We start from the raw sequence: 26,839 nt of genomic DNA on the forward strand, positions 1-26,839 counted from the left end.
TAGGCCAGGTGCAGTGGCTCACGCCTGTAATCCCAGCACTTTGGGAGACCGAGGCAGGCGGATCACCTGAGGTCAGGAGTTCGAAACCAGCTTGACAACATGGTGAAACTCTGTCTCTACTAAAAATACAAAAATTAGCCAGGTGTGATGGCACACACCTGTAGTCTCAGCTACTTAGCAGGCTGAGGCAGGAGAATCGCTTGAATCCGGGAGGTGGAGGTTGCGGTGAGCCAAGATCGCGCCATTGTACTACAGCCTGGGCATCAGAGCGAGACTCTGCCTCAAGGAAAAAAAAAAAGAAAAAGAAAATTAGAGGGTGAGGCCTGTTTATAACCCTAAATGACTGACCATATGACACAGTGAAAAACTTTTTTTTTTTTTTAACAGAAAACTTATCTCAAATTCAAAATAGGGAATTTGGAACACAGAAATATGAACAATGGATTGTTACAGTTCAGAAAGCATGCATGGTGTTCCAGATGCCAGACAAAGATGAAGAGAGCAGGATTTGTAAAGCCCTGTTTTTATACACTTCACATTTGCGGGTACGTTCCTCTTTTTAAGAGTCGTATTCTGGTCACAGCACCTACTGGGAGTGGCACCGTGGAAGCCAAGATAACATCAACTTCTCATCCTGTCCTCAAGAGCTCACTTAGGAACCTTTCCAGGAAGTTCTTATGAAGCAAACTCCAAAAGTTGTCCCATTCAACATCATCTCGATTTGCTTTCTGAAATTTCATACTGCAGGCAACAGGACTGAAATAAAGGCTCAGATTCTATGCCATGCCTCTAGCATTAACTGACATGGTTGGAAAAAATTGGGTGATTGTGAGAGAACATTATTCCAGATACAAGACCAGTCCGGTGACAGCATCTTGAAAGCTCAGCAAGTGGAAAGTTCTGTTGCTATGTCCTGAAGCACACATTTCTTCACCTTTGGTGACGCCCCACGCTCAGAAATCCAGGTTCTCTGGCTCACCAAGAAGTTAAGGAACTATAGTGACAGCTATCACCTCTGCTTATCCAGCCATTGAAAATATATTAAAATGCATTCAATTAGCATGCATTTGTAGAATTTTAGTTAGCTTAGTTGTACATTTGATGGATGTGGTCAGGGCCATCATTTTGGAAGGTACACTGACAATTTAGTGATGGCTTCAGATGTATATAGAAATTAAGTGAAATGTTGGAATTATGAGGCAGGTTGATGTGGAAGTTGATTTACTTTCCTTATTTTTAAATTTTGATATGTGTTTTTCGTGCAGTTTTTCTTTTCTAAGGTAAAATTCAATAATCCAAAGTGATGATAATTAATGTTACTAGCTAATTGAGATTTCTTTTAACAGTATTTGGTTCAAAGATTTCGTTACATAACTGTTAGAGGCCATTCATCTTTAAAAAGCTAAGTTGGAATAGATTTGAAAAGAAAAGTTTTCTTAAAACAATTCGTTAAATACAACGAATTGAACTTAAATACAGTGAATGTGTTAGACATTGGAACCATATTGAGACAGTTTTTACTTTCAACAGAAATATAATGATGCCCTCATTATCAGTGAGCATGCACGAATGAAAGATGCTCTGGATTACTTGAAAGACTTCTTCAGCAATGTCCGAGCAGCAGGATTCGATGAGATTGAGCAAGATCTTACTCAGAGATTTGAAGGTGAGTGGTGTTTTCAGAGGAGGAAGCCACAGTAGCATTCTTGGTGACTGGAATGGCAAAACAAACATGTATTGCATTTAATATATATAAACTTGGGGATGCTTAGGGAGTTGTCCTGGATGTAGGAAGATGGAGATGGTAGGACTATTTAGCTTCAATGAAATCTAGTACCTATGGGAAGAGTCTGTTGCTTATACCATTCCCTATTTAGAAGAAGGAAAAACAAGATTTGCAAAGGGTGTTTCCCATATGGTTCACAGACAGTAGCATTCTTTTTGTTTAACGTTCTTTTTTAGTAATTTTATAAAGCTTTAAAAAATATGAAAAAGTGTTTTAACGATATTAAAAAAACCATAATTTATATATACTTTTTTTTTTTTTTTTTTTGAGATGGAGTCTTGCTTTGTCGCCCAGGGTCAAGTGCAGTGGCTCAATCATGGCTCACTGCAACCTCTGCCTCCCGGATTCAGGCAATTCTCATGTCTCAGCCTCCCGAGTAGCCAGGACTGCAGGTGTGCGCCACCACACCCGGCTAATTTTTGTATTTTTAGTAGAGATGGAGTTTTGCCATGTTGGCCAGATTGGTCTCGAACTCCTGACCTCAAGTGATCCACCCGTCTCTGCCTCCCAAAATGCTGGAATTACAGGCATGAGCCACTGTGCCTGGCCTATATATATTTTTACATAAAGAGGAAACCAAAATGGCACATAATCTCACTGCCTGCATATGGTTAAAAAATAGATATTAAACAAACAAAAAAAAGTTTTCCTTCTCCCTGTTTTGAATTCTTTCCCAAAGGTAATTACTGCTAATAATTTTGGGGTTTTTTTTGGCCTATACCTAAGTATTTACTGTACATATGTGTAACCAGTGCTGTGCTGGTTAATATTTAACAACCCACTAGAGAAAAAATGTATGCGTATATATGTACATAAGCTTATTATTTTATTGATATAGAGGAGGTATACAAACCACAATTTATAAATAAAAATAAACTATTCTTTATTGTAAATTCCACATAGCCAATTGGTTCTCATAGAATGCTTTTGGTGGTTTTTGCAGATTTTTTGTATCCATGGCCAACCAAGGGTTGCAATGACAAAGAAGTGTGGTTCTTTCTGATATGGTTGTTGGTATATAGTTTCATTAATGTTAGAAGATAAAGATGAAACAACAAAGGTGTATGTTGGAACTTCACTCGTTTGCCAGTGATGCAAGCAATTTTTTGCTGAACTGTATAATAGTTTTTCAAAAACTGGGAGAATGTTTCTCAATATTTTGTGCTATTCAATGTAATAGCTAAATTTAATCTGTATTATTATTTTTTGATCATGTTCATAAGTCTAAACTCTCAACATAAATTAAGCCGGGCATGGTGGCTCACACTTGTCACCATGGCACTTTGGGAGGCTGAGGTGGGTGGATTACTTGAGCTCAGGAGCTGGAGATCAGTCTGGGCAGCATGGCGAAACCCCATCTCTATAAAAAATACAAAAATTAGCTGAGCATAGTGGTATGCTCCTGTGGTCCCAGCTCCTTGGGAGGCTGAGGTGGGAGGATCACCTGAGCCTGGAAGGCAGACATTGCAGTGAGCCGAGATTGCACCACTGGACCCCAGCTTGGGTGATAGAGTGAGTCCTTGTCTCAATCAATCAGTCAATCAATAAAGCACTGATTTTTTGTGTTTTCTTGATTTCCATGGTATAACTGCTCCCACTGTAGTGAATTCCAGGCTACCAACATGATGTCATTGAACTAGTGTTAAAAAGAGATGAGCAGCAGCACATCATTCTATAGTATTTCTACCATATAGATACAATAGGTGTAACTAACCTCAAAAGCGTAGATAATTGTAAAAAGTAATAAAATTTAACAATTGGCCAGGCATGGTGGCTCACACCTGTAGTGCCAGCACTTTGGTAGGCTGAGATGGATGGGCCACCTGAGGTCAGGAGTTCAAGACCAGCCTGGCCAACATGGTGAAACCCCATCTCCACTAAAGATACAAAATATTAGCCAGATATGGTGGCATGCACCTGTAATCCCAGTTACTTGGGAGGCTGAGGCAGAAGAATCGCTTGAACTCAGAAAGCAGAGGTTGCAGTGAGCCGAGAGCGCACCACTGCACTCCAGCCTGAGTGCCAGGAGACTCCATCTCAGGAAAAAAAAAAAAAAAAAAAAAAACCCATAAAACAGAAACCACAACAGTTGACTCCCATAGTCCCATAGTCTGGTATGATCTGGCTGTAACACACCCCTGTTTTATAACTATATATTTTTTTTCTTTTTCCTTTTTTTTTGAGACAGAGTATCATTCTCTTTCCCAGGCTGGAGTGCAGTGGTGAGATCTTGGCTCACTGTAACCCCTGCTTCCCAGGTTCAAGTGATTCTCCTGCCTCATCCTCCTGAGGAGCTGGGATTATAGGCGCCCATCACCACGCCTGGCTAATTTTTGTATTTTAAGTAGAGATGGGGTTTCACCATGTTGACCAGTCTGGTCTTGAACCCCTGACCTCAGGTGATCCACCCGTCTCAGCCTCCCAAAGTGCTGGGATTACAGGTGTGAGCCACCGCACCCGGCCTGACTATATTTTTAAAGATGGGATAATACTGAACATACTGTCCTTACCTTGATTTTTTTAACCTTAAAATATTTTTGGTATCATATATATCATGTACATAGCTCCCTTATTAATTTTCACAGCCACATTGTATTAACATCAGATGCATAGCCCATGATCTTTTGAACTGTTTCCCTATTGTTGGGTACTTAGGTTTTCTGTTTTTCTTTTATACCCTAAACAGTGGTACAGTGAAATCCTTGGAGACCTCTTCCATAATTTTCTAAATATAACTGTGTCTCAAATTCTTAGATGTAGAATTATTGGATCAAAAGATGTGTGTGTGTATTATGTTTTGATATATATTGCGAAATTACCTCTTAAAAGGTTGTACCAATTTAAAGCAGTACTTATTACTCATAAAATTCTGGTCAAAGATTTAGAGATCAGCTGTTTGAACGATAGCTAAAGGTCACAGTGTGTTCTAAATTTTTAGAATTTATAAGCCATTTATAAAATGTTTCCCATTTGCAGAAAAGCTGCAGGAACTAGAAAGTGTTTCCAGGGATCCCAGCAATGAGAATCCTAAACTTGAAGACCTCTGCTTCATCTTACAAGAAGAGTACCACTTAAACCCAGAGACAATAACAATTCTCTTTGTGAAAACCAGAGCTCTTGTGGACGTAAGCTTTTTTTCTCCTTGTAGATAACAAATGGACCCAGCACTATTCATTGAAAAGATTGGGCTGGGTATGGTGTCTCACGCCTGTAATCCCAGAAGTTTGGGAAGCCAAGGCAGGAGAATTGCTTGGGGCCAAGAGTTCAAGACCTGCCTGGGCAACATAGTGAGACCTCATCTCTTAAAAAAGAAAAATTAGCTGGTGCTGTGCACCTGTAGTTCCAGTTACTTGGGAGGCTAAGGCTAGAGGATTGATTGAGGCTGCAGTGATCATGACAGCGTACTCTGCACTCCAGCCTGAGCGACAGAGGTAGAACCTGTGTCTAAAAAAAAAAAAAAAGCCGTTTTCTCTCTACGGTCAAGAAACCATATATGTGTATGTGTGAGTCTGTTCTGGGTTTCTCTGTTCTGTTCTGATTATATGTTTATCCTTATACTAATACTCTAATGCCTCACTGTGTTGTTTTTTTTGACCCCCACTTAGAGACAGGGTCTCACTCTGTCACCTAGGCTGGAATGCAGTGGCGCAGTCATGGCTCTCTGCACCCTCAACCTCTCAAACTCAAGCGATTCTCCCACCTCATCACCCTCTGCCACCATGCGTGGGACTACAGTCATCTGCCACCATGCCCAGCTAATTTGTTTATTTTTGTAGAGGTGGGGTCTTGCTATGTTGCCTAGACTGGTCTTGAATTCCTGGCCTCACATAATCCTCCCACCTTGCCCTCTCAAAGTTTTGGAACCTGGCTTCATGCTGTCACTATGTTAGTCACTCTAATTGTAAGTATTGATACTTGTAGAGCAAGCATTTCTTCCTTTTTTTACTTTTTAAATTTTAGTCATTTTGTGAGTAGGTAATGATACCTCATTAGAGTTTTAATTTTCATTTCACTAATGAGTAATATGGCTGAACATCTTTCTTCTGCTTGTTAGCGATCTGTAACTGCCTTGGTGAGGTGTCTGTTCAGATCTTTGAAAACCAATCTTTTGAAAAGATTGGTTTATCATCTGATTGAGTTTTTGAGAATTCTTTTTATAGTCTGACAAAAAAAGTCCTCTGTCAGAAATGTGATTTGCAGATATTTTCTTCTGGTCTGTGGCTTGTCTGCTTATTCTCTTGACAGTATCTTTTGCAGATTGAAAGTTTTAAGTTTTGACAAAGTTCAGTATATCAGTTTTTTCTTTTATGGGTTTTTGCCTGTGGTGGTATTATCTCTAAAAATCCTTTGCTTACCTAAGGTCACAAGGATTTTCACTATGTTATCATCTAGAAGTGTTACAGCTTTACATTTTACATTTAGGTCTACAGTCAATTTTAAATTAATTTTGTATAAGGCGTGAGGTATTGGTTGAGATGCTTTCTTTTTTTTTCTTTTTGTGTATGGACATTCAGTTGTTCCAGTTCTCTATGTTGACGAGACTATCCTTTCTTCACTGAATTGCCTTTGTAACTTCTGAAAACATCAGTTGACTATATTTGCATGGATCTGTTTCTGGATTCTCTGTTTTGTTTATTGATCCATACATATACCTCTTCACCCATTCCATGCTGTCTTGATTACTGTAGCTTGATAGTAAGTCTTGACATGGGGTGATGTGAGTCCTCCAATTTTTTTTTTAAAGGTTGTTTTTAGCTATGTTCCTTTGCCTTTCTATATACATTTTAGAGGCAGCTTGTCCACATCTATGAAAAAATCTGCTGGGATTTTATTGAATCTGAACACAAAACTGAGGCTGGGCATGGTGGCTCACACCTGTAATCCCAGCACTTTGGGAGGCTGAGGCGGGCGGATCACTTGAAGTCAGGAGTTTGACATCAGCCTGGCCAACATGGTGAAACCCTGTCTCTACTAAAAATACAAAAATTAGCCTAGCGTGGTGGCTTGCACCTGTAATCACAGATACTTGGGAGACTGAGGCAGGAGAATCACTTGAACCTGGGAGGTGAAGGCTGCGGTGAGCTGAGATTGCACCACTGCTCTCCAGCCTGAGTGATGGAGTGAGACTTGGTCTTGAAAAAATAAAATATTTTAAAAAATACATAAAGATAAAATTGGGGAGAAATGACATCTTGACAATATTGAGTGTTCTAATCCATGACCATAGTGTATCTCTTTATTTATATATGGCTTCCGTATTAGTTATATAATGCTGAGGAACAATTACCCTAAAACTGAGTGTCTGGAAACAACAAACATCTATTATCTTACAATATCTGTGAGTCATGAATCTGGAAACAATTTAACTGGGTGTTTCCGGCTGAAGATCTCTCATGAGGCTGCAGTGAAGGTGTTGGCCATGGCTTGACTGGGGAAGGTTAACTTCCAAACTCCTCTCATATGGCTGTTGGCTGAAGAGCCTCTGAGTTCACTCATGTGGGCCTCTCCACAGGTCCATCTCACAGACCAGCAGATGGCTTCCCCTAGAGAGAGTGATCCCAGAGATTGAGATAGAGGGTGTCTAATTTGGAAGCCACAGTCATAACTTCATCTTGGAAATGATGCCACATTGCATCTGTTGTATTTTATTCATAGAAGCAAGTCAGTAAGTCCCCTTCACACTCAGGGGAGGGGATTACATGAGGATCTGAATACAGAAGGTGGAGATCATTGAGGGCTACCTTAAAGGTGGACTAACCAGATGTTCTTTGGTTTCTTTTATCAGTGTTTTGTCATTTTCAGCAGATTCTGCACATATTTTGTTAGACTTATACCTAGGTATTAATTTTTTGATGCTATTATAAATGGTACTTTAAAAACTTTTTTTTTTTTTTTTTTTTTTTTTTTTGAGACAGGGTCTCACTCTCATTGCCCAGGTTGGAGTACACTAGTGTGATCACAGCTCACTGCAGCCTCAACTTCCCTAGCTCAGGTGATTCTCCCATCTCAGCCTCCCCAGTAGCTGGGACTGCAGGTGTAAACCACCACACCCAGCTAATTTTTATTTTTATTTATTTATTTAATTTTGAGACGGAGTCTCGGTCTGTCACCCAGGCCGGAGTGCAGTGGCACAACCTCGGCTCACTGCAACCTATGCCTCCCCGGTTCAAGCGATTCTCTTGCCTCAGCTTCCTGAGTAGCTGAGACTACAGGCGTGTGCCACCATGCCCAGCTAATTTTTGTATTTTTAGTAGAGACAGGCTTTTGCCATGTTGCCGAGGTTGGTCTTGAACTCCTGGGCTCAAGTGACTCTCCTGCCTCGGCCTCCCAAAATGCTGGGATTATAAGTGTGAGCCACTGTGTCCAGTACTTAAAAACTTATGAAATTCCAATAGTTTGTTGCTAGTATGTAGAAATACAGTTGAATTATGTATATTGATCTCCTGTCCTGTGATCATGCTAAACTCACTTATTCTACATACCCACTATTTTTGAACTTTTGTTTTTTCTTTTAAAAATGTCTTAGAGATGGCCAGGTGCGGTGGCTCATGCCTGTAATCCCAGCACTTTGGGAGGATGAGGTGGGTGGATCACGAGGTCAGGAATTCAAGACCAGCCTGGCCAACATGATGAAATCCTGTCTCTACTAAAAATACAAAAATTAGCCATGCATGGTTGCTGATGCCTGTAATCCCAGCTACTCGGGAGGCTGAGGCAAAGAATTGCTTGAACCTGGGAGGCGGAGGTTGCAGTGAGCCAAGATCGTGCCACTGCACTCCAGCCTAGGTGGTAGACCAAGACTCCATCTGAAAAAAAAAAAAAAAAAAAAAGTCTTAGAGATTAAACCATATCAGGTTACAGAGATCTATGCCATTTTAGTTAATTATTACATAGAGTTCAATTCCAAAATGCTTTTTTTCTCAGGTTTGTCAGTCTGAAAACTGTACGTGTACTAACTTTAAATTTTTTTCTTTTTGCATGTATTTCAATATTGAATTAATACAAATGATTTATAAGGAGTGTCCAATTGATAATTGCTTTTCATTTTCAGGCTTTAAAAAATTGGATTGAAGGAAATCCTAAACTCAGTTTTCTAAAACCTGGCATATTGACTGGACGTGGCAAAACAAATCAGAACACAGGTATTTATATATAGTGAATTAGATTTAGTGGATTATGCATTTAAGAATATGTGTGTGTGTGTGTGTATGTATATGTGTGTGTGTATATATATAATATATATTTCAAATTCTGTTTTAATATATATTTCAAATTCTGTTTTAATGCTTGTATCAGTCAAGGTTTAACCAGAGAAGCAAAAGCAGTAGGTGATTATACATATATATGAGAGGTGTGTGTTGTATATGTGTCCACATATGCATATATACAGAGATTTCTTGCAAGGAATTTTACACAATTGGGCTGGCAAAGCAAGTCTGAAGCGTGTAGGGCAGGTAGTCAGGAAGAGACTATCAGGAACAGACTGGAACCCCCCAGACATGACTGTTTGGAGTCTCTGACCTTGGAGAAGGCCTAAGCCATCTTTTAAAAGGCTCACCTGATTAGGCCAGGCCCACCTGGAGTGAACTCTCTTTTGATCTGACTTAAAGTCAACTGATTAGGGACTTGAATCCCATCGGTAAAATCTCTTCAGAGCAGTACCTAGATGAATTACTGGGAACTGTTGTTTGGCCTAGCCAAGTTAATGCATCAAAAAGCCATCACAATGCTCAAATGCCAAAAACCACTCCAGTCTCTTTCCTTGTAGACATTGCCTCCTCTCATATGTCCTGCAGACAAAGCCAGGGTTGTTTTTTAAGTCATGCTTGCGCACATTATCATCCTGCTCAAATTTTCAACCAATAGATTAAGATTGTCTAGAAATAGAAATGTTCTATTTCTGTTTTATTGTTATTCTTTAAGCAGTAGATATGCATAGCTTTTGTGTATATTATGTATTTTACAATTTAAAAAGTCTAAGCAGACAATTCTGAAATCCAGCTAGAGTGGTCAAAGGATAAAAGGCTGCCTGTGTTATTATCTGGGAGGATCCTAGGTGGCCCGCCCTCATCCTGACCACCTCACAGCTGTGCCCCCCACCCCTCAGTGACTGGCACTGACAAGTCTTCCTATTTAGTGTTGTTTATAATAAGCACCCTCCCATACCCACCCTGTCAGTCCCTAGTTATCACCCTCGCACTTTCCCTTCATGTCATTTTTAAACTTCATAAATATGAAAAGTAGATTCAGATCTTAAAAAGTGGCTCACCAAATGAAGTCTAACACCATATTCTTGTGGTTGGGATTCAAAGTTCTCTGCGATCTGACTCCAACATGAGTCCTACTTGATTTTCAAACTTTGTTGTTCCTCCACAAATAGACTCAGGAAATATTTTCTTATTGGTTTGTTCATTTATTCATCCGTTCATTCAACAACATTTATTTATAACTTGTGCTGTGCCAGGCATTGTGCTTCTGCCATGTAGCCTTCCCCAACCTCCAAAAACTGGTAGAGAGCTCCTTCTTCCACATTCGCATAGCATCCTTTCTGTGCTCATCATACTCAATTATAGCTTCTTATTTATATTTTTCTTCTACAAAATGTGAGCTCCTTGTGGATAAAAATGGACCTTTTAATCATTATTTTTATCTGACAAGCCATAATTGCTGAATAAATGTTTGACTGAATAGATGAATAAATTAAGAAATTAATCACGTATGATGTCTGTTCCAGAGATGCTCATTGTTTAGTAGATGATGATGGTGAAAAGAAATTGTTTTGGCCTTAGCAAAATATATCTCAAGATTTGGGCTGGAAATATATTAGGGAAAAATTGGAACTTTTATTTATTTTATTTTATTTTATTTTTGAGACAGAGTCTTGCTCTGTTTTCCAGGCTAGAGTGCAGTGGCACGAACTCAGCTCACTGCAACCTTCCAGTTTCAAGTGATTCTCATGCCTCAGCCTCCCAAGTAGCTGGGATTACAGGTGCACACCACCATACCCAGCTAATTTTTGTATTTTTAGTAGGGACAGGATTTTGCCATGTCAGCCAGGCTGGTCTTGAACTCCTGGCCTCAAGTAATCTGCCACCTTGACCTCCCAAAATGCTGGGATTACAGGTGTGAAACACCATGCCTAGCCAATTGGAGCTTCTATAAATTCTGTTAACTCTGAGGTGGAGACCACTGAAGTATTTTCTTCACTCAGTTTATTAGTGTGAACTCTATAGCTTTTATCGAATGGGTTAAACTTGATTTACCAGTAAATTAAGATAATTTTAGCTGAATTTGTTTCTGGTCTGATCCTCCTCCTTGCACAGTTAAGCTAGAAGAATTGTGAACACCTTTTTTTTTACAAAACCTGCATGTAAACAAGCAAAAGTTCAGTTTGCTAAATTTGTATATTTCCACATTTCCATTTCTTAATTTCCTGTTTTGTGAAGAAGCAGGTTACCTAACCTCTTCATGACTTACTTTCTTCATCTGTCAAATGGAAAAATAATAATAGTACCTGGCTGAGAGGGTTAATGTCAGTAGCAAAATCTGGCTCACTGCCTGCTTATGAATGACTCTTGAGCTGAGAATGATTTTTGTTTGAAAAAAAAATCAAAAGAATATTTTATGACATGTGAAAGGTTTGTGCAATTCAGATTTCATTGTCTATAAAATAACTTTTTGGGGGAACACAGTCATGACCATTCATGTATGTATTGTCTGTGGCTGCTTTCCAACTATAATGGCAGTGTTGGGTAGCTGAGACAGCATGACCCACAGAGCCTAAAGTATTTACTATACATCTAGCCCTTATGGAAAAAGTTTGCCCACTTCTGGTTTAGAACAATGCCTGGCATGTGGTGAGTGCTCAATATATGTTAAATGTTAGTTACTATTCACATCCAGAACTTTTATGTAATGGTCCACAATGTTCATCATTTGTTTGATTTTGGTTTTACTGAGAATACATGGATTCAAAAATAACAGAAAGTATGTATCTTTAAAAAAAGTATTCTGGATAAAGAAAGCTCAAAAGTAAAATCAAAATAATGGTTAGAGATTGATTTTTAAGCAACTTTCTGAAAATAAAGCTGCCTGCAATTTGAATTTTAATGACTTTGAATGGTAAATAATTCAAAAACCACAAGGGATCTTTTTCCACAAACTCTTGAGTCCACTGCCAGCTAGGTAATGGAAAGTAATACGGATTACCTTGCTCTACCTGCCTGAGGTGGGTCCGCCCTGTGAGCAGTGAGTGGAGATCAGGTGATTCTACTAATAGATAAACGTAGATGTCTTTAGGATCCACACGGTTTGAAGTGCGCATATTGTTTGAGCCACCATTTTGGGTGTCCGCCATGATCACACAAACTGGGTGATTATCACATCCAAACTTCACACTGTATTCAGACAATTTAAATTTAGCCTCCACTATCACAGGATATTAGAAGGCAGTATGTGGTTGTCTTAGTCAAGATCCTTTCTTTTCCCCGATTAACAGAAACCCACTTAGGCTAGTCTAAGCAGAAGGGGGTGTGGCTGCTACCGGGATAATTGGGTCTACCATAGAACCCGCAGTGCGGAAGTGCACTCGGGCTTTGTGGACAATTGCAATCCTGAATCCTGCACATCTGCTTCACAGTTTTCCCTTTACAGATTGCTCTCTCTGCTTCTCCATTCATGACTACCCCACACCTTCCTGATTTACTACCTGTCTCCAATCCCAATTTCAGATTCCAAGAGGGAAGAATTGGATTGGCCCAACATAGTTCAAATGCTTATTTCAGTCCAGTAGCTGCAGCCAGGAACAGGCTGTGTATAAATCAGGGTAATCTAATTGCTCTAACAGACAACCCTCACGATCTCAGAGGCAGGGCAAAATAAAAGTTATAGCTCACACTCACAGGTGTAGATAGGTAGGGGTGGGGGCTCTGCTCCATCCTCTTCCACTTATTGTAGGGACCCAGGCTCCTTCCTTGTTATGGTTCTGTCATCACAGGGGGTCTCCAAATCCTCCACTATGACCTTATCTGGTCCATTGATGAGAAATAACAAGAACATGGACAATTTTTAGGGGTCTGGTTTGGAAGAGATACACATGACCTCTGTCTACATGCCATTAGTGACAGTTTAGATTGCGAAGTATAATTCAGCTGTGTGTGCCTAGCAGGAGAAAGAAACAGGATTGGTGAGCAGATAGCATTGCCTCTTTCATAGAGAAACATAATACAACTGTATCGTGGGTGGGTGTGGCAGAAAATGATTCTTAGTTTGTGTATGGGGAGGCAGACACCCCAACAGTGCATGCTATTAGAGTCTTAAACTGAAGTTCAAGGCCCAACACTGCTGATAGCTAGCTTGTCAGTTTACCTCACTTCTGGAACCTCAAGCCCCTCATTTGTGTATTTTTTCTTTTTTAAGATAGAGTCTCATTCTCTTGCCCAGGCTGGAGTGTAGTAGTGCCATCATGGCTCACTGCAGCCTCAACTTCCCCAGCTCAGGTGATTCTCTTACCTAAGCCTCCTGAGTAGCTGGGACTACAGGTGTGTGCCACCATGCCCAGCTAATTCTTAAATTTTTTGTAGAGATGGGTTCTCCCTGTGTTAACCAGGCTGATTTCAAACTCCTAGGCTCAGGTGATTCACCTGCCTTGGCCTCCTAAAGTGTTATGACTATAGGCGTGAACCACCATGCCTGGCACGACCCTCATTTGTTAAGGGGAATCAGAGCACTTACCCTTTGACCTATAGGGCTTTATGATGCTCTGGTGAGTGAGAAGATGTGAAAATGTTTTGTCAGCTATAAATTCTTACACACATATAAAGGTGTTACAATTAGGTGTTGATATTTCTGCAAAAATGTCTATTTCTTGGATAATATGGCTAAAGCCATACAACTAGTAAGTCCCCCAGAGCTGGGATTTGAACTCAGTCTTGTGGCAGAGTCTGAGTGTTAGATGCCACCCTAAATGTCCTTTCTGAAACAGGCATAGGAATAGATCCCACTGCCTAGGTGTGTTGTGAGATCATGGATATAAAGTACTTATCACAGTACTTGGCATGTAATAAGCATTCCATAATTAGTAGCTGTTTTTTCAAGGGGGAAGTTCCCTCTTCGGTGAGTTGTATAATGCCCTCTTACTCTGACACAGGAATGACCCTCCCGGCACAGAAGTGTATATTGGATGCATTCAAAGCCAGTGGAGATCACAATATTCTGATTGCCACCTCAGTTGCTGATGAAGGCATTGACATTGCACAGTGCAATCTTGTCATCCTTTATGAGTATGTGGGCAATGTCATCAAAATGATCCAAACCAGAGGTAAGAGAAGCTTTGAGGCCATTCCTACATGGATTCTGTTTTGACTGATTTATAAGTGTATGTGTCATTCTGGCCTTTCTCTTTACTGAGCCATGGTTGAGTATGTGACCAATGGCACAGTGCACTTTGGTATCATTGGCCCTTAAGGTGGCTACAGTTTTGTTCACTAACATAAACTCTACTTTGATTCTTACAATGATGCTGCTCACTTGCCTGGCATTGACTGATATGTTTATGGAAGAATAATTCCAACTTGGATTGAAGCTTTGCCAGTCAACATGTAAACCTTTCATGGTGGTGCTGGTGGGCTGAAGGGCCCCCTGTATTCAAGAAGGGATACTCCAGAGTTGTTCTGCCCCACCTGGACTAGACTAGTCTCCTAACTATTCTTTCCTCCTTTTTCCTTTTCTTCTTAAAATTCCATAAGTAGAGCTATCATATTACTTTTCCTGAAAAACAGCTCTGATCGTGTCACTTCCTTGTATGGAAACGCCAGTGGTTCCCCAGTTTACTTGATGCTAAAGAGTTTCCAAAATCCAACACCTATTTCATTCCAACTTTATTTCCCATTCTTCCCTTTTGTGCATTATCCACTTCCGCCAACCTGACTTCCTCACTTATTGCTTGTTGAAGGAACTGCTCAGATACTGCTACTCTTCATTTTACCTCTTCCCCTGCCTCCATATCACCTGACCCTAATCCTCCCAGCTGGCAAAAATCTCTCTTTTGAACAGATAAAGCCTATAACCCTTTATATCTATCTTTGTAATAGCACTTAAAATTTTCCACCTATGTTTTGCTGGTTATGAAGAGATCTTATTTCCTCATTGTCTAGAAGGTTCTTGAAGGAGGGCCTGTTTACTGCTCATCTTAGAGCCATCACAGTGTCATACTGGGGGTTCATGTAGGTATCTTTAAAGCAGTGTTTCTGACAATACGGCTGTCTAATCACCCTGCATTGTTGAGACCCTGAGAAAGCCAGCCTAAGGTGGGCTCCTAGTTTTTCCACATATTTAACATGCAGGTGCACACCTGCATTTGAGTCTATTTTTTTTTTTTTTTTTGAGATAGGTCTTGCTCTGTCACCCAGGCTAGAGTGCAGTGGTGTAATCCTAGCTCACTGCAGCTTCAAACTCCTGGGTTCAAGCAATCCTGCCTCATGAGTTCACTCTTTAACAGCTCAACTTTCCTGGGAAGTGGGATTCAGTGAACCAAAGTTGAATTTTAGGAGTACCTCTATTTGTTTACCTATTTGCAGATTATATCAGAGCTTTAAGTCAAAAACACCAACTAAAATATTTATTTTCTAATAGGCAGAGGAAGAGCAAGAGGTAGCAAGTGCTTCCTTCTGACTAGTAATGCTGGTGTAATTGAAAAAGAACAAATAAACATGTACAAAGAAAAAATGATGAATGACTCTATTTTACGCCTTCAGACATGGGACGAAGCAGTATTTAGGGAAAAGGTAAGTCTACATTATTCTTCCAGCATCTGACCATAAATAACTATCAGGGAATGTGAGGATGGTTGGTATCTTTTATCATATTGCTTAGAGTGTTATATTACAACAAAAAGTTTATACTTAGTGAATATTAAATTCATTCTGTTTTTAAATGTCAATGAGGTTAAATTATATTTAATAGTGCTAATAACTGAAGTTATGTTTTCAGATCTAAAAGGCAAATTGAGCTAGGATTTCTCTAGTTGACAGTTCATCTCGAGGACTCTATCCTAATACTGGAAAAAACAGCTATTCTTAGTCTCTTCCTTAAATCTGTCTCCAAAGAGTCCTCAGAGAAAAGCTCCTAGGTCACTGTGCAGGTATTGGAATGTCTTTTTATAGCTGTGGACAATGATATACACCTTGGAATGGGATGCCTATTCAGATCAACCTCTTAGTGTAATGACCTTCATTTCATTGTAATTTCCGTAACACAGAAACATGAAATCAGATTGGAGAAAGTCAAGAAACACATACCTATACTTTCTCCAGACCCATTACAGAGATTTTCATCTCAGAATCTCTGGAAGCATGATCACTGCAGGGCTAGGGGAGAGCTTTAAGACTAGAATCCATGGTTCAAATCCCAGTTCTATCACTTGCAAGATGTGTGACCTCAGGCAGTTGCTCTGTCTTTTAAATAATCAATCTCCTCATGTAAAAAGTGGGGAAAATAATAGTATTTAACTCCCAGGGTGGTCATGAGGATAAATGAGATGTATGCATTGCATCTCTTAGCGCCTGGCATAAAATACGTGCCCAAGAAATGAGAGCTGTTACTGGACAGAAGTGTGAGACATAGTTTAACTTCATGAAGATGAACCTTACAGTTTAATAGACCAACTCCATAGTATCTATAATTTTAAAAAGTCATAATGTCTGTGCTCCAAAAAGTATTGACAATCAATTATCTAAAGCAGATTAACACTTATTTTAGGACACAAATCACAACTTTGTCAATGTTTACTAATCTAAAAAACATTTTTCTTCCTAAAGCTGGGAGATTAAGTTATCTAGAACCACCTCTTCCACATTTTCAGTGAGAAGAATTGCAGGGAAATTATTTAGTTCCTCCCTTAGTTTTACTGGGGATGGGATTCTCTATTCTCTTTTCACTGAGCCACCTTTCCATTTTGTAAAATATATTGCCAATACACGTTTTAAAACCACGAGTTTTAATAGCCATGGCATAATTTTTATCTCTTCTCCTAGGTGACAAGCTACTTAGACTCACGTGACAGAAGCAACGAGTAAAAGTCTGTTGAGGAAGAGAGAGGCTAGACCAGATGTAGGCATTCTTTTGTAGCCAGCACACCAGGATAAGGAGTGGGGTGAGGAGGAAATGGGTTAAGTATCTGTTGAATCAGGCTATGTAATAGCATTTGGGGTTCCCGTAACACTTACAGATAGATAGGCAGAGATGGTAGGGAACAAGAAGCCCTATAACCAGTGTAGCTGGGAGTTACTGGCAGCTGGGAAGCCTGAGTTGTGTTGGTATCCCTGTCCTATCATACATGACCAGGCCCAGCTGCCCTGCTCAAAGGGGAAGGATTTGCTTTCAAAGGCTTAGTAAAGGCCGGGCGCGGTGGCTCATGCCTGTAATCCCAGCACTTTGGGAGGCCAAGGCGGGTGGATCACGAGGTCAGGAGATTGAGACCACGGTGAAACCCTGTCTCTACTAAAAATACAAAAAATTAGCCAGGCGCGGTGACGGGCGTCTGTAGTCCCAGCTACTCGGGAGGCTGAGGCAGGAGAATGGCGTGAACCCAGGAGGCAGAGCTTGCAGTGAGCCGAGATTGCGCCACTGCACTCCAGCCTGGGCAACAGAGTAAGACTCCGTCTCAAAAAAACAAACAAAAAAAGGCTTAGTAAAAGTATAACGAGGTAGGGAAAATCTTATATTCTTAAGACGAAAGGGAATTATGGTTCTAGGGGTGAGCCCCCCTTTTGTGGGTGCTTTGATAAGGGTTTGGGGTTTGGGGTTTGGGTTTGAGCTTCCTGGTCCCTGTATATGGGTTTTAACGGAAGGAAGGAACTCTGCAGAACAGAGGGCAAAAGCTTGGAGCTCTTTAGGGCAATCTGCAAGAACAGGAAAGGGAGAGGGATGAGCAGAGTACTGGGAGACTGCTTTCTTCCCCAGCGCCCCAGCTGTACTGTCCGTTGTCTGTGTGTGGCCTGCTGTCACTAGAGCACTCCCCATCCCCCGCCCCAGAATTCTCTGGTCACTCTGCAGCCATCTTAACATGTAGACAGCCCAGAGGTATCCAAGAACTGATTTCCATGGTGGACGCTTCAGGATTTGGTGGTGTTTCATTCTGGAGGAATAAGGGATGAACGGTTTGACAGTTGTGGTTGTGAAGGTTTATTTGAAATCAAAATGAGGAGGAAGCTGTTTTTCTTTCCTCATGGAGCAGAGAATAAAGATGGGGTGAAAGAAAGTTCATTTTGAACAAAGAACTTCCAACATGCATACCCATGACTACACATAATTAAGATAGTTTGCTTTTCTCCACCTCAGTGTGTGGAGCTAGGCTGCTTCTTTAGCCACAGGTTGCATGGGTGAAGGTCAGTATGCCATAGACTTAACTTAGGATTGGTTGAGCCTCTTTACCCAGTTATTGATTTTTACTTAGTTTTAAGTATAGCTGTAATAGTTTTAACTTATTAGGATTTATACCTATTGCCTAGAGTAACACTTAACATATTTGAGATTATTAGTATTTAATTGAATTTCAGTATATAATTGAATACCATTATAAGTGAATTTTTTTAAAAAGTTGGATGCCTGAAAGGCAAGGTTATATTTTCACCTTCTTTCCTGGTAACCTCTATTCTGCTTAAGTAGTGATTAGAACCATATCTGAAAAAGAAATTAAAAAAGAAAATTAAAATTGCTCATAGGAAAATGTGTATCATATAACCCAGGGATTTCAATTCTAGAAATTTGTCCAAAGGAAAGAATGGGATAAAGACATATAATGTAACAGTTTTACAACTGAAAAATTGGATTAAAAACAGGAGGCCTGGACACCCTTTATTTTTACAAAAATAATGAAGATAATTTCAGGTGGGATGGGGTCAAGAAGTGGGGAAGGGGAAATTATATTTGGTTTTTAATTTTTAAATTATTTCTTATTTATTTTTTTGAGACAGGGTCTCACTCTATCGCCCAGGCTGGAGTGCAGCGGTGTGATATTGGCTCACTGCAATCTCAGCCTCCCAAGCAGCTAGGACTACAGGTGTGTGCCACCACGCATCACTAATTTTTGTAGTTTTAGTAGAGATGGGGCTTTGCTATGTCGCCCAGGCTGGTCTTGAACTCTGGACTCAAGTGATATGCCAGCCTCGGCATATCCCAAAGTGCTGGGATTACAGGCGTGAGCTACCTGTATCCCAGGTATATCCCAAATATATGCCCAGCCAGTATATTTGTTTTTTTAAATCAAAACATTCTAGGTCTAGCTGGGCATGATGGCTCACGCCTATTGCGCCAGCTACATGGGAGGATCATTTAAGCCCAAGAGTTCAAGTCCAGCCAGGGCAACATAGTAGGAATCTATCTCAAAAAGGGGGAGTGGGGGAAAGGAAGCCGGGTGTGGTGGCTTACACCTGTAATGCAAGCACTTTGGGAGGCTGAGGTGGGTGGATAACCTGAGGTCAGGAGTTCAAGACCAGCCTGGCTGACATGGTGAAGCCCCATCTCTACTAAAAATACAAAAATTAGCTGGATGTGGTGGCACCTGCCTGTAATCCCAGCTACTTGGGAGGCTGAGGCAGGATAATCATTTGAACCCAGGAGCTGGAAGTTGCAGTGAGCTGAGATTGTGCCACTGCATTCCAGCCTGGGTGATAAAATGAGACTCTGTCTCAAAAAAAAAAAAAAAAAAAAAGCTAGATCTAAATTTTTTTTTATATAAAGCAAATTTGAATTTGAAGTGGTATGGTAATCAATATATTATCTATGTATGATCCGTAACCAATTAAAAGATATAAGGGGGAGGGAGATTTCCATTCGCAGTGACAATAAGTGCAGCTCATGCATGTAGAACACTGACTCTCCAACAGTCCCTGCAAATGCTTTACTTACATCAATAGGCTTTACAGCAATCCATACAGTAGTGCCTCCTATGTCATTTTATAGGCAGGAAACTGAGACTTGAATAGCTTCAGTGCCAGTATATCACACAGCTAGTTCATGGTAGAGTTGGTAGAACCCATCTGTTTCACCATTACATCTACCAGCCTAATCAGAAAAGTTTGAAGCAGAAATGAGGACAAATAAAAAAATTTTACTGGGAGATATTAAGATAAAAGAAATGCCATGCTCTTGAATGGAATGACTGAATATTTTAAACATGTGCATTCACCCCAAATTCGCTTATTCACGTGTCACAAACCATACTGAAAGCATAAATGATACTTTTAACTTGATAAAATGGTTCTAGAGTTTATATAAAATAATAGATGAAAATAGCTATATTTCTAGAAAAATAAAAATGGGGGTAGCTAATAGTTTCGTATTGATAAGGCAATCCCTAATGAATGGAGATTGCCTTATCAATACAAAACTACAAGCCACCCCATTAACATTTTCATGGCTCTTAGCATAAGACTAGCCTAACAGAGAAGAGGCAACGGTGATGGGCATTTACCCTGTGCTGGGCAGGCCTGAGCAGTCATAAACTCATGTTATCTCCTGACAGTCCATGAAGCAGATGCTATTGTCCCATTTTGTATGTAAAGAAACGAGGCACTTGCCCCAAATCACATAGCTGCTAAGTGACAGGGACACTATTTGCACCTAGGCTGTCTGGATCCACCTGGGACACGTGAAAGCATAATCTGATATGGAGAGGCACCACCATAAACCATAAACCAGTGGGACGGACAGAATCTTCCATAGAAGACATGGAGGAAATCAGTGTGTTCTTTCTTCCTTCATGATGCTTCAGGGTTCCTTTTATCATTTCCTCTGTTTAGAAAACTTCTTTTAGCCATTCTTTTAGGGTAAATCTGCTGATGACAGATTCTCAGTGTTCCTTCATCTAAGAATGTCTTCATTTCTCCTTTATTTTTGAAGGTGGCATTTTGCTGAGTCTAGGGTTCTGGGGTGGACTGTTCTTTTCTTTCAGCATTTAAAAAATATTGTGCCACTTCCAGGTAGCCTCCATCGTTTCTAATGACAAATCTCCTGTTATTCAGACTGATTTCCCTCTATGGGTAAGGTGTCTTTTTTTTTTTTTTTTTTTCTGGCTGCTTTCAAGATTTTTATCTTCAGTTTTCATAAATTTAATTATAACGTGTCTTAGAGTGTTTTTTGAAGGGGCTTATCCTGTTTGGAGCTTGTTCAGCTTCTTGAATCCTGGTTGATGTAGCTTGTTAAATTTGGGATATATTTGGAGGTCATTTCTGTGAATACTTTTTAAGCCCTGCTCTTTCTTCACTCCTTGCAGAACTCCAGTGCCATGACATCATTTTTTATAGTCCTACGGGTCCTTGAGACTTTGCGCTTTTTTTTTTCCCCAGTGTATTTTTTTGTTGTTCAGATTGGGTAATTTCTGTTGTTCTTTCAGTTCACTGACTCTTTTCTTTGTCCCTTCCATTCTGCTATGGAAAACCCATCCATTGAACTTTTTATTTTGGTTGTATCTTTCAGTTCTAAACTTTATGTCTTCCATTTCATTGTTGAGCCTTTATGTTTTCTCTTTATGTTTCAAAAGTATTTATAATTGCCCATCGAAGCATCTTTATTAGGTGCTTTAAAATCTTTCTCTTCTCAGTGTTGGCATCTATGATTGTCTTTTTTTTTCATTCAGTTTGAGATCTTTCTGTTTATTGGTATGAAGAGTTTTATAATATCATGTCCATGGTTCTAAGTTGGACCATTGTTCTTAGCCAAGGCCTAGATTTTGAATTAGAATACAATCATACTATACATATGCAACAATATTCCCTGTGGCTGAAGGGGAGAGAGAAAAAAGGTTTTAGATGTTGGGGGCTGTATTAGTCTGTTTTCATGCCACTGACAAAGACATAACCGAGATTGGGAAAACAAAGAGGTTTAATTGGACTTATAGTTCCACATGGCTGGGGAGGCCTCAGAATCACGGAGGGAGGCAGAAGGCACTTCTTACATGGCAGCGGCAAGAGAAAAATGAGGAAGAAGCAAAAGTGGAAACCCTGATAAACCCATCAGGTCTTGTGAGACATAATCACTATCATAAGAATAGCACAGGAAAGACTGGCCCCCCATGATTCAATTACCTCCCCCTGGGTCCCTCCCATAACACGTGGGAATTCTGTAAGATACAATTCAAGTTGAGATTTGGGTGAGGACACAGCCAAACCATATCAGGGGCTCTTCTGCCTGTTGTATCACTCACTGAGTTCGTGCCTGCAAATGGATATAATTATGCCTGAAACAGCGCATATTGTATATCTGGTACAGGTTTTGTTTTTTTCCCAAGTTTTGCCAAACACTAAAGTAGAAAGCATAGTTCATATGACTATTCTATGGACATCTTTAGTGCTTTTATGAGCATTTTTGATGAAGAAATTGAAAGACTAATTGGAGGCCACAATTAAGCATTGACTAATAGTTAGGAGAACCAATAAAATCTGTGATTTTACAAAGTCAGGTACCATATGTTCATGGAAGTTGTATATGAATGATTATACATGTGCGTGCATGTATATGTATTGTACGTATCTGTGCCTGTTTCTTGCTATATATGTTGTACTCAAATTACATTTGCGGTCTTTCTTTTTGCATTAGATTCTGCATATACAGACTCATGAAAAATTCATCAGAGATAGTCAAGAAAAACCAAAACCCGTACCTGATAAGGAAAATAAAAAACTGCTCTGCAGAAAGTGCAAAGCCTTGGCATGTTACACAGCTGACGTAAGAGTGATAGAGGTAAGCTGCCTTTTTACAAAGTGCCTGGTCATGTTTTAGCACTAGCTACAGCTTACTGTTGGTGAAATATTTATAGTAAAACTACTATTATTTCCATTGTTATTGTGGCCATGATCTGTGTATTTAAAAAAAGCTAAGAAGTGAAAAAGAAATATTAAATGTTCAATAATAAAGAAATAGTTTTTGGCCAGGCATAGTGGCTCATGCCTGTAATCAAAACACTTTGGGAGGCCAAGGTAGGCGAATCACGAGGTCAGGAGTTCGAGACCAGCCCGGCCAACATGGTGAAACCCCCGTCTCTACTAAAAATACAAAAATTAGCTGGGCGTAGTGGCAGGTGGCTGTAATCTTAGTTACTCGGGAGGCTGAGGCAGGAGAATCACTTGAACCGGGAGGCAGAGGTTGCAGTGAGCTGATATCGCGCCACTGCACTCCAGCCTGGGTGACAGAGCAAGACTCTGTCTCAAAAAAAAAAAAAAAAGGTCATGCTAACCAATGCAATGACGTGTCCTGGATTAGCTCCTGGAACAGATAAAGGATACAACTAGAGAAAGAGTGGTAAAATCTGTAGTTTAGATAATAGTAATGTATTGATGTTAATTATCTTGGTTTTGACAAATGTGCTGTGGTATATGAGATGTTAACATTTGGGGAAACTGGGTAAAGGGTATGCAGAAATTTTCTGGGATATCTTTGCAATTTTTCTTTAAATCTAAAATTGTTCCAAAGTAAAGTTTATTTTAAAAAATTATGAAGTTTATGTAGTATAATGAAAAACTGCTTACAAACTAATGGTAATATGGAAAAAAGTAACCAGAACACAGAATTGTAAAGATGCTACTTTGTAGCTGTGTGAAACAACAGCAGCAAATACCATTGTCATTGTCAAGAGAAAAAGTCAAAAAACCTACCTTGCTACAGAAAAACAAAGGCTAGGGGAACTATACCAAAATGTATTAATATTTTGGTGGTGAGATTCCATGACTTTTTTTCTCTTTTCCTACTACCTTATGTTTTCCAAACATTCCTTTTGGGCTATGGATCACTTTTATAATGAAAACAAAATATCTCCTTATTTGTAAAATGTGACATCTGCAGATTAGCCTTCTATTGCAGCCTTATATTTTTTTCTTAAAACTTTCAGAGAAAGGGTTAGAAAAATCTCCAAAGAGAAATATGGGGTATAACTCTTGCATGGGGGGCACAGTGGAGGGGCTGGGCTGGCTCAGATGAGGAGTTATTACTTCAGGATGTTCCGTTCGTCTTCAGAAAGCAGAAATCTCTCATCAACTCAGCTGTTTGGGCAAAAAGCCTATTAGGAGTCATATTGCTAAGTTCCCTTACCTTTCTAAGTCTGCTTCTTTAGCTGTAAAAGGTCTTTTCAGCTCCAATTTGGGTAATTATTCTACTAAAAATGGCCCTTTTAGACCCTATGTTTTCCTGAGGGACTAGTATGTTGGATCTGCATTTGTTTCTGAGCTGTTTACTCTAAAGTTGACTCTAGGTGGGGCCTGTGGACACATTAGTCCCTGACCTTCTTCAGTTGCATCTTGACCTTGGTCGTTTTCCCTGTATCCTTTGGATTGTGCCTGCCAGGGCCACTGGTGAACTTCAGCTTCACAAATTTTCAGCAAACATCGCTTCTGTTTTTGAATAATGAGTATCTACCTTCAGAAGCTGGGTTACCTGGAACCTTGTTAATCTTCTTCTTTATGAGGTGCCCAGTGTCCTCACTTGCAACCCCACCCTGCCTGTAGAGGGGAGTCAGGTGCATGGATCCTCCTCTGGACTTTGGGTGAATCTATTTTTTTTTTCCTCCAATTGTAAAATAAGTGAGACCCACCTGTTCTTTGCCTCAGATTATTGTGGGGTTTTCTTTTCTTTTTTTTTTAAATCACAATTATGTACTGGTTCTAACGTTCTCTTTTGTGTGTTATTCCATCCCTTCATCTGTAGGAATGCCATTACACTGTGCTTGGAGATGCTTTTAAGGAATGCTTTGTGAGTAGACCACATCCCAAGCCAAAGCAGTTTTCAAGTTTTGAAAAAAGAGCAAAGATATTCTGTGCCCGACAGAACTGCAGCCATGACTGGGGAATCCATGTGAAGTATAAGACATTTGAGATTCCAGTTATAAAAATTGAAAGTTTTGTGGTGGAGGATATTGCAACTGGAGTTCAGACACTGTACTCGAAGTGGAAGGACTTTCATTTTGAGAAGATACCATTTGATCCAGCAGAAATGTCCAAATGATATCAGGTCCTCAATCTTCAGCTACAGGGAATGAGTAACTTTGAGTGGAGAAGAAACAAACATAGTGGGTATAATCATGGATCGCTTGTACCCCTGTGAAAATATATTTTTTAAAAATATCTTTAGCAGCTTGTACTATATTATATATGCAAAGCACAAATGAGTGAATCACAGCACTGAGTATTTTGTAGGCCAACAGAGCTCATAGTACTTGGGAAAAATTAAAAAGCCTCATTTCTAGCCTTCTTTTTAGAGTCAACTGCCAACAAACACAGTAATCACTCTGTACACACTGGGATAGATGAATGAATGGAATGTTGGGAATTTTTATCTCCCTTTCTCTCCTTAACCTACTGTAAACTGGCTTTTGCCCTTAACAATCTAATCTACTGAAATTGTTCTTTTGAAGGTTACCAGTGACTCTGGTTGCCAAATCCACTGGGCACTTCTTAACCTTCTATTTGACCTCTGCGCATTTGGCCCTGTTGAGCACTCTTCTTGAAGCTCTCCCTGGGCTTCTCTCTCTTCTAGTTCTATTCTAGTCTTTTTTATTGAGTCCTCCTCTTTGCTGATCCCTTCCAAGGGTTCAATATATATACATGTATATACTGTACATATGTATATGTAACTAATATACATACACACAGGCATGTATATGTAATGGTTATATGTACTCATGTTCCTGGTATAGCAACGTGTGGTATGGCTACACAGAGAACATGAGAACATAAAGCCATTTTTATGCTTACTACTAAAAGCTGTCCACTGTAAAGTTGCTGTATGTAGCAATGTGTGTCCACTCTACAGTGGTCAGCTTTTAGTAGTGAGCATAAAAATGATAAAATACTTCTTGAAAACTTAGTTTACTATACATCTTGCCCTATTAATATGTTCTCTTAACGTGTGCCATTGTTCTCTTTGACCATTTTCCTATAATGATGTTGATGTTCAACACCTGGACTGAATGTCTGTTCTCAGATCCCTTGGATGTTACAGATGAGGCAGTCTGACTGTCCTTTCTACTTGAAAGATTAGAATATGTATCCAAATGGCATTCACATGTCACTTAGCAAGGTTTGCTGATGCTTCAAAGAGCTTAGTTTGCGGTTTCCTGCACATGGAAACAAGTATCTGAGTTCCCTGGAGATCAACGGGATGAGGTGTTACAGCTGCCTCCCTCTTCATGCAATCTGGTGAGCAGTGGTGCAGGCGGGGAGCCAGAGAAACTTGCCAGTTATATAACTTCTCTTTGGCTTTTCTTCATCTGTAAAACAAGGATAATACTGAACTGTAAGGGTTAGTGGAGAGTTTTTAATTAAAAGAATGTGTGAAAAGTACATGACACAGTAGTTGCTTGATAACAGTTACTAGTAGTAGTATTCTTACTAAGACCCAATACAAATGGATTATTTAAACCAAGTTTATGAGTTGGTTTTTTTTCATTTTCCATTTGTATTTTATTAAGAGTGTCTTTTCTTATGTGATTTGTTTTTTGATTGCTATTTGATATGGTTTGGCTATATGTCCCCACCCAAATCTCATCTTGAATTATAATCCCCATGTGTCAAGGGAGGGACCTGATGGGAGGTGATTGGATCACGGGGGCAGTTGTCCCCATGCTGTTCTTGGGATAGTGAGTTAGTTCTCATGAGATATGATGGTTTTATAAGTGTTTTGACAATTCCTCCTTTACACACACTCTCTCTCTCATCTGCTGCCATGTAAGACGTGCCTGCTTCCCCTTCTGCCATGATTGTAAGTTTCCTGAGGCCTCCTCAGCCATGTGGAACTGTGAATCTATTAAACCTCTTCTTTATAAATGACCCAGTCTCAGGCAGTTCATTATAGCAGTGTGAAAACAGACTAATACACTATTGTTTAAGAACTCCAATAGGATGTGTAAAACATCTACTAGAAATAGATTTAATAAAAGTTATTTATTTATTTTTTTCTGAGATGGAGTCTCCTTCTGTTGCCCAGGTTGGAGTGTAGTGGTGTGATCTCGGCTCACTGCAACCTCTGCCTTCTAGATTCAAGTGATTCTCCTGCCTCAGCCTCCCA

General features: G+C 39.8%; 1 protein-coding gene across 4 annotated transcripts in view; it reads left to right on the plus strand.

Moving 5' to 3' along the window:
* Positions 1-26,839, plus strand: part of RIGI (RNA sensor RIG-I) — a 71,205-nt gene that overhangs the window by 40,077 nt on the left and 4,289 nt on the right. Inside the window, exons 11-19 of one of the 4 annotated variants that reach the window (XR_010148721.1) lie at positions 388-545; positions 1,531-1,666; positions 4,763-4,911; positions 8,838-8,928; positions 13,935-14,105; positions 15,419-15,570; positions 22,382-22,525; positions 24,482-24,842; positions 25,757-25,971. Coding sequence is in view for 1 of the 4 variants with exons in the window: in XM_001156662.6 (XP_001156662.1) it covers positions 388-545; positions 1,531-1,666; positions 4,763-4,911; positions 8,838-8,928; positions 13,935-14,105; positions 15,419-15,570; positions 22,382-22,525; positions 24,482-24,778 (1,298 nt within the window). In the remaining 3 variants the exon portion in view is untranslated. Of the gene's footprint in view, positions 1-387; positions 546-1,530; positions 1,667-4,762; positions 4,912-8,837; positions 8,929-13,934; positions 14,106-15,418; positions 15,571-22,381; positions 22,526-24,481; positions 26,602-26,839 lie in introns of those variants that run through there. The other 3 variants (XR_010148722.1, XM_001156662.6, XR_010148723.1) reach the window with 3 other exon arrangements.

This window comes from Pan troglodytes, chromosome 11 (genome assembly GCF_028858775.2).
Source record: "Pan troglodytes isolate AG18354 chromosome 11, NHGRI_mPanTro3-v2.0_pri, whole genome shotgun sequence".
Taxonomy (NCBI): Eukaryota; Metazoa; Chordata; class Mammalia; order Primates; family Hominidae; genus Pan; species Pan troglodytes.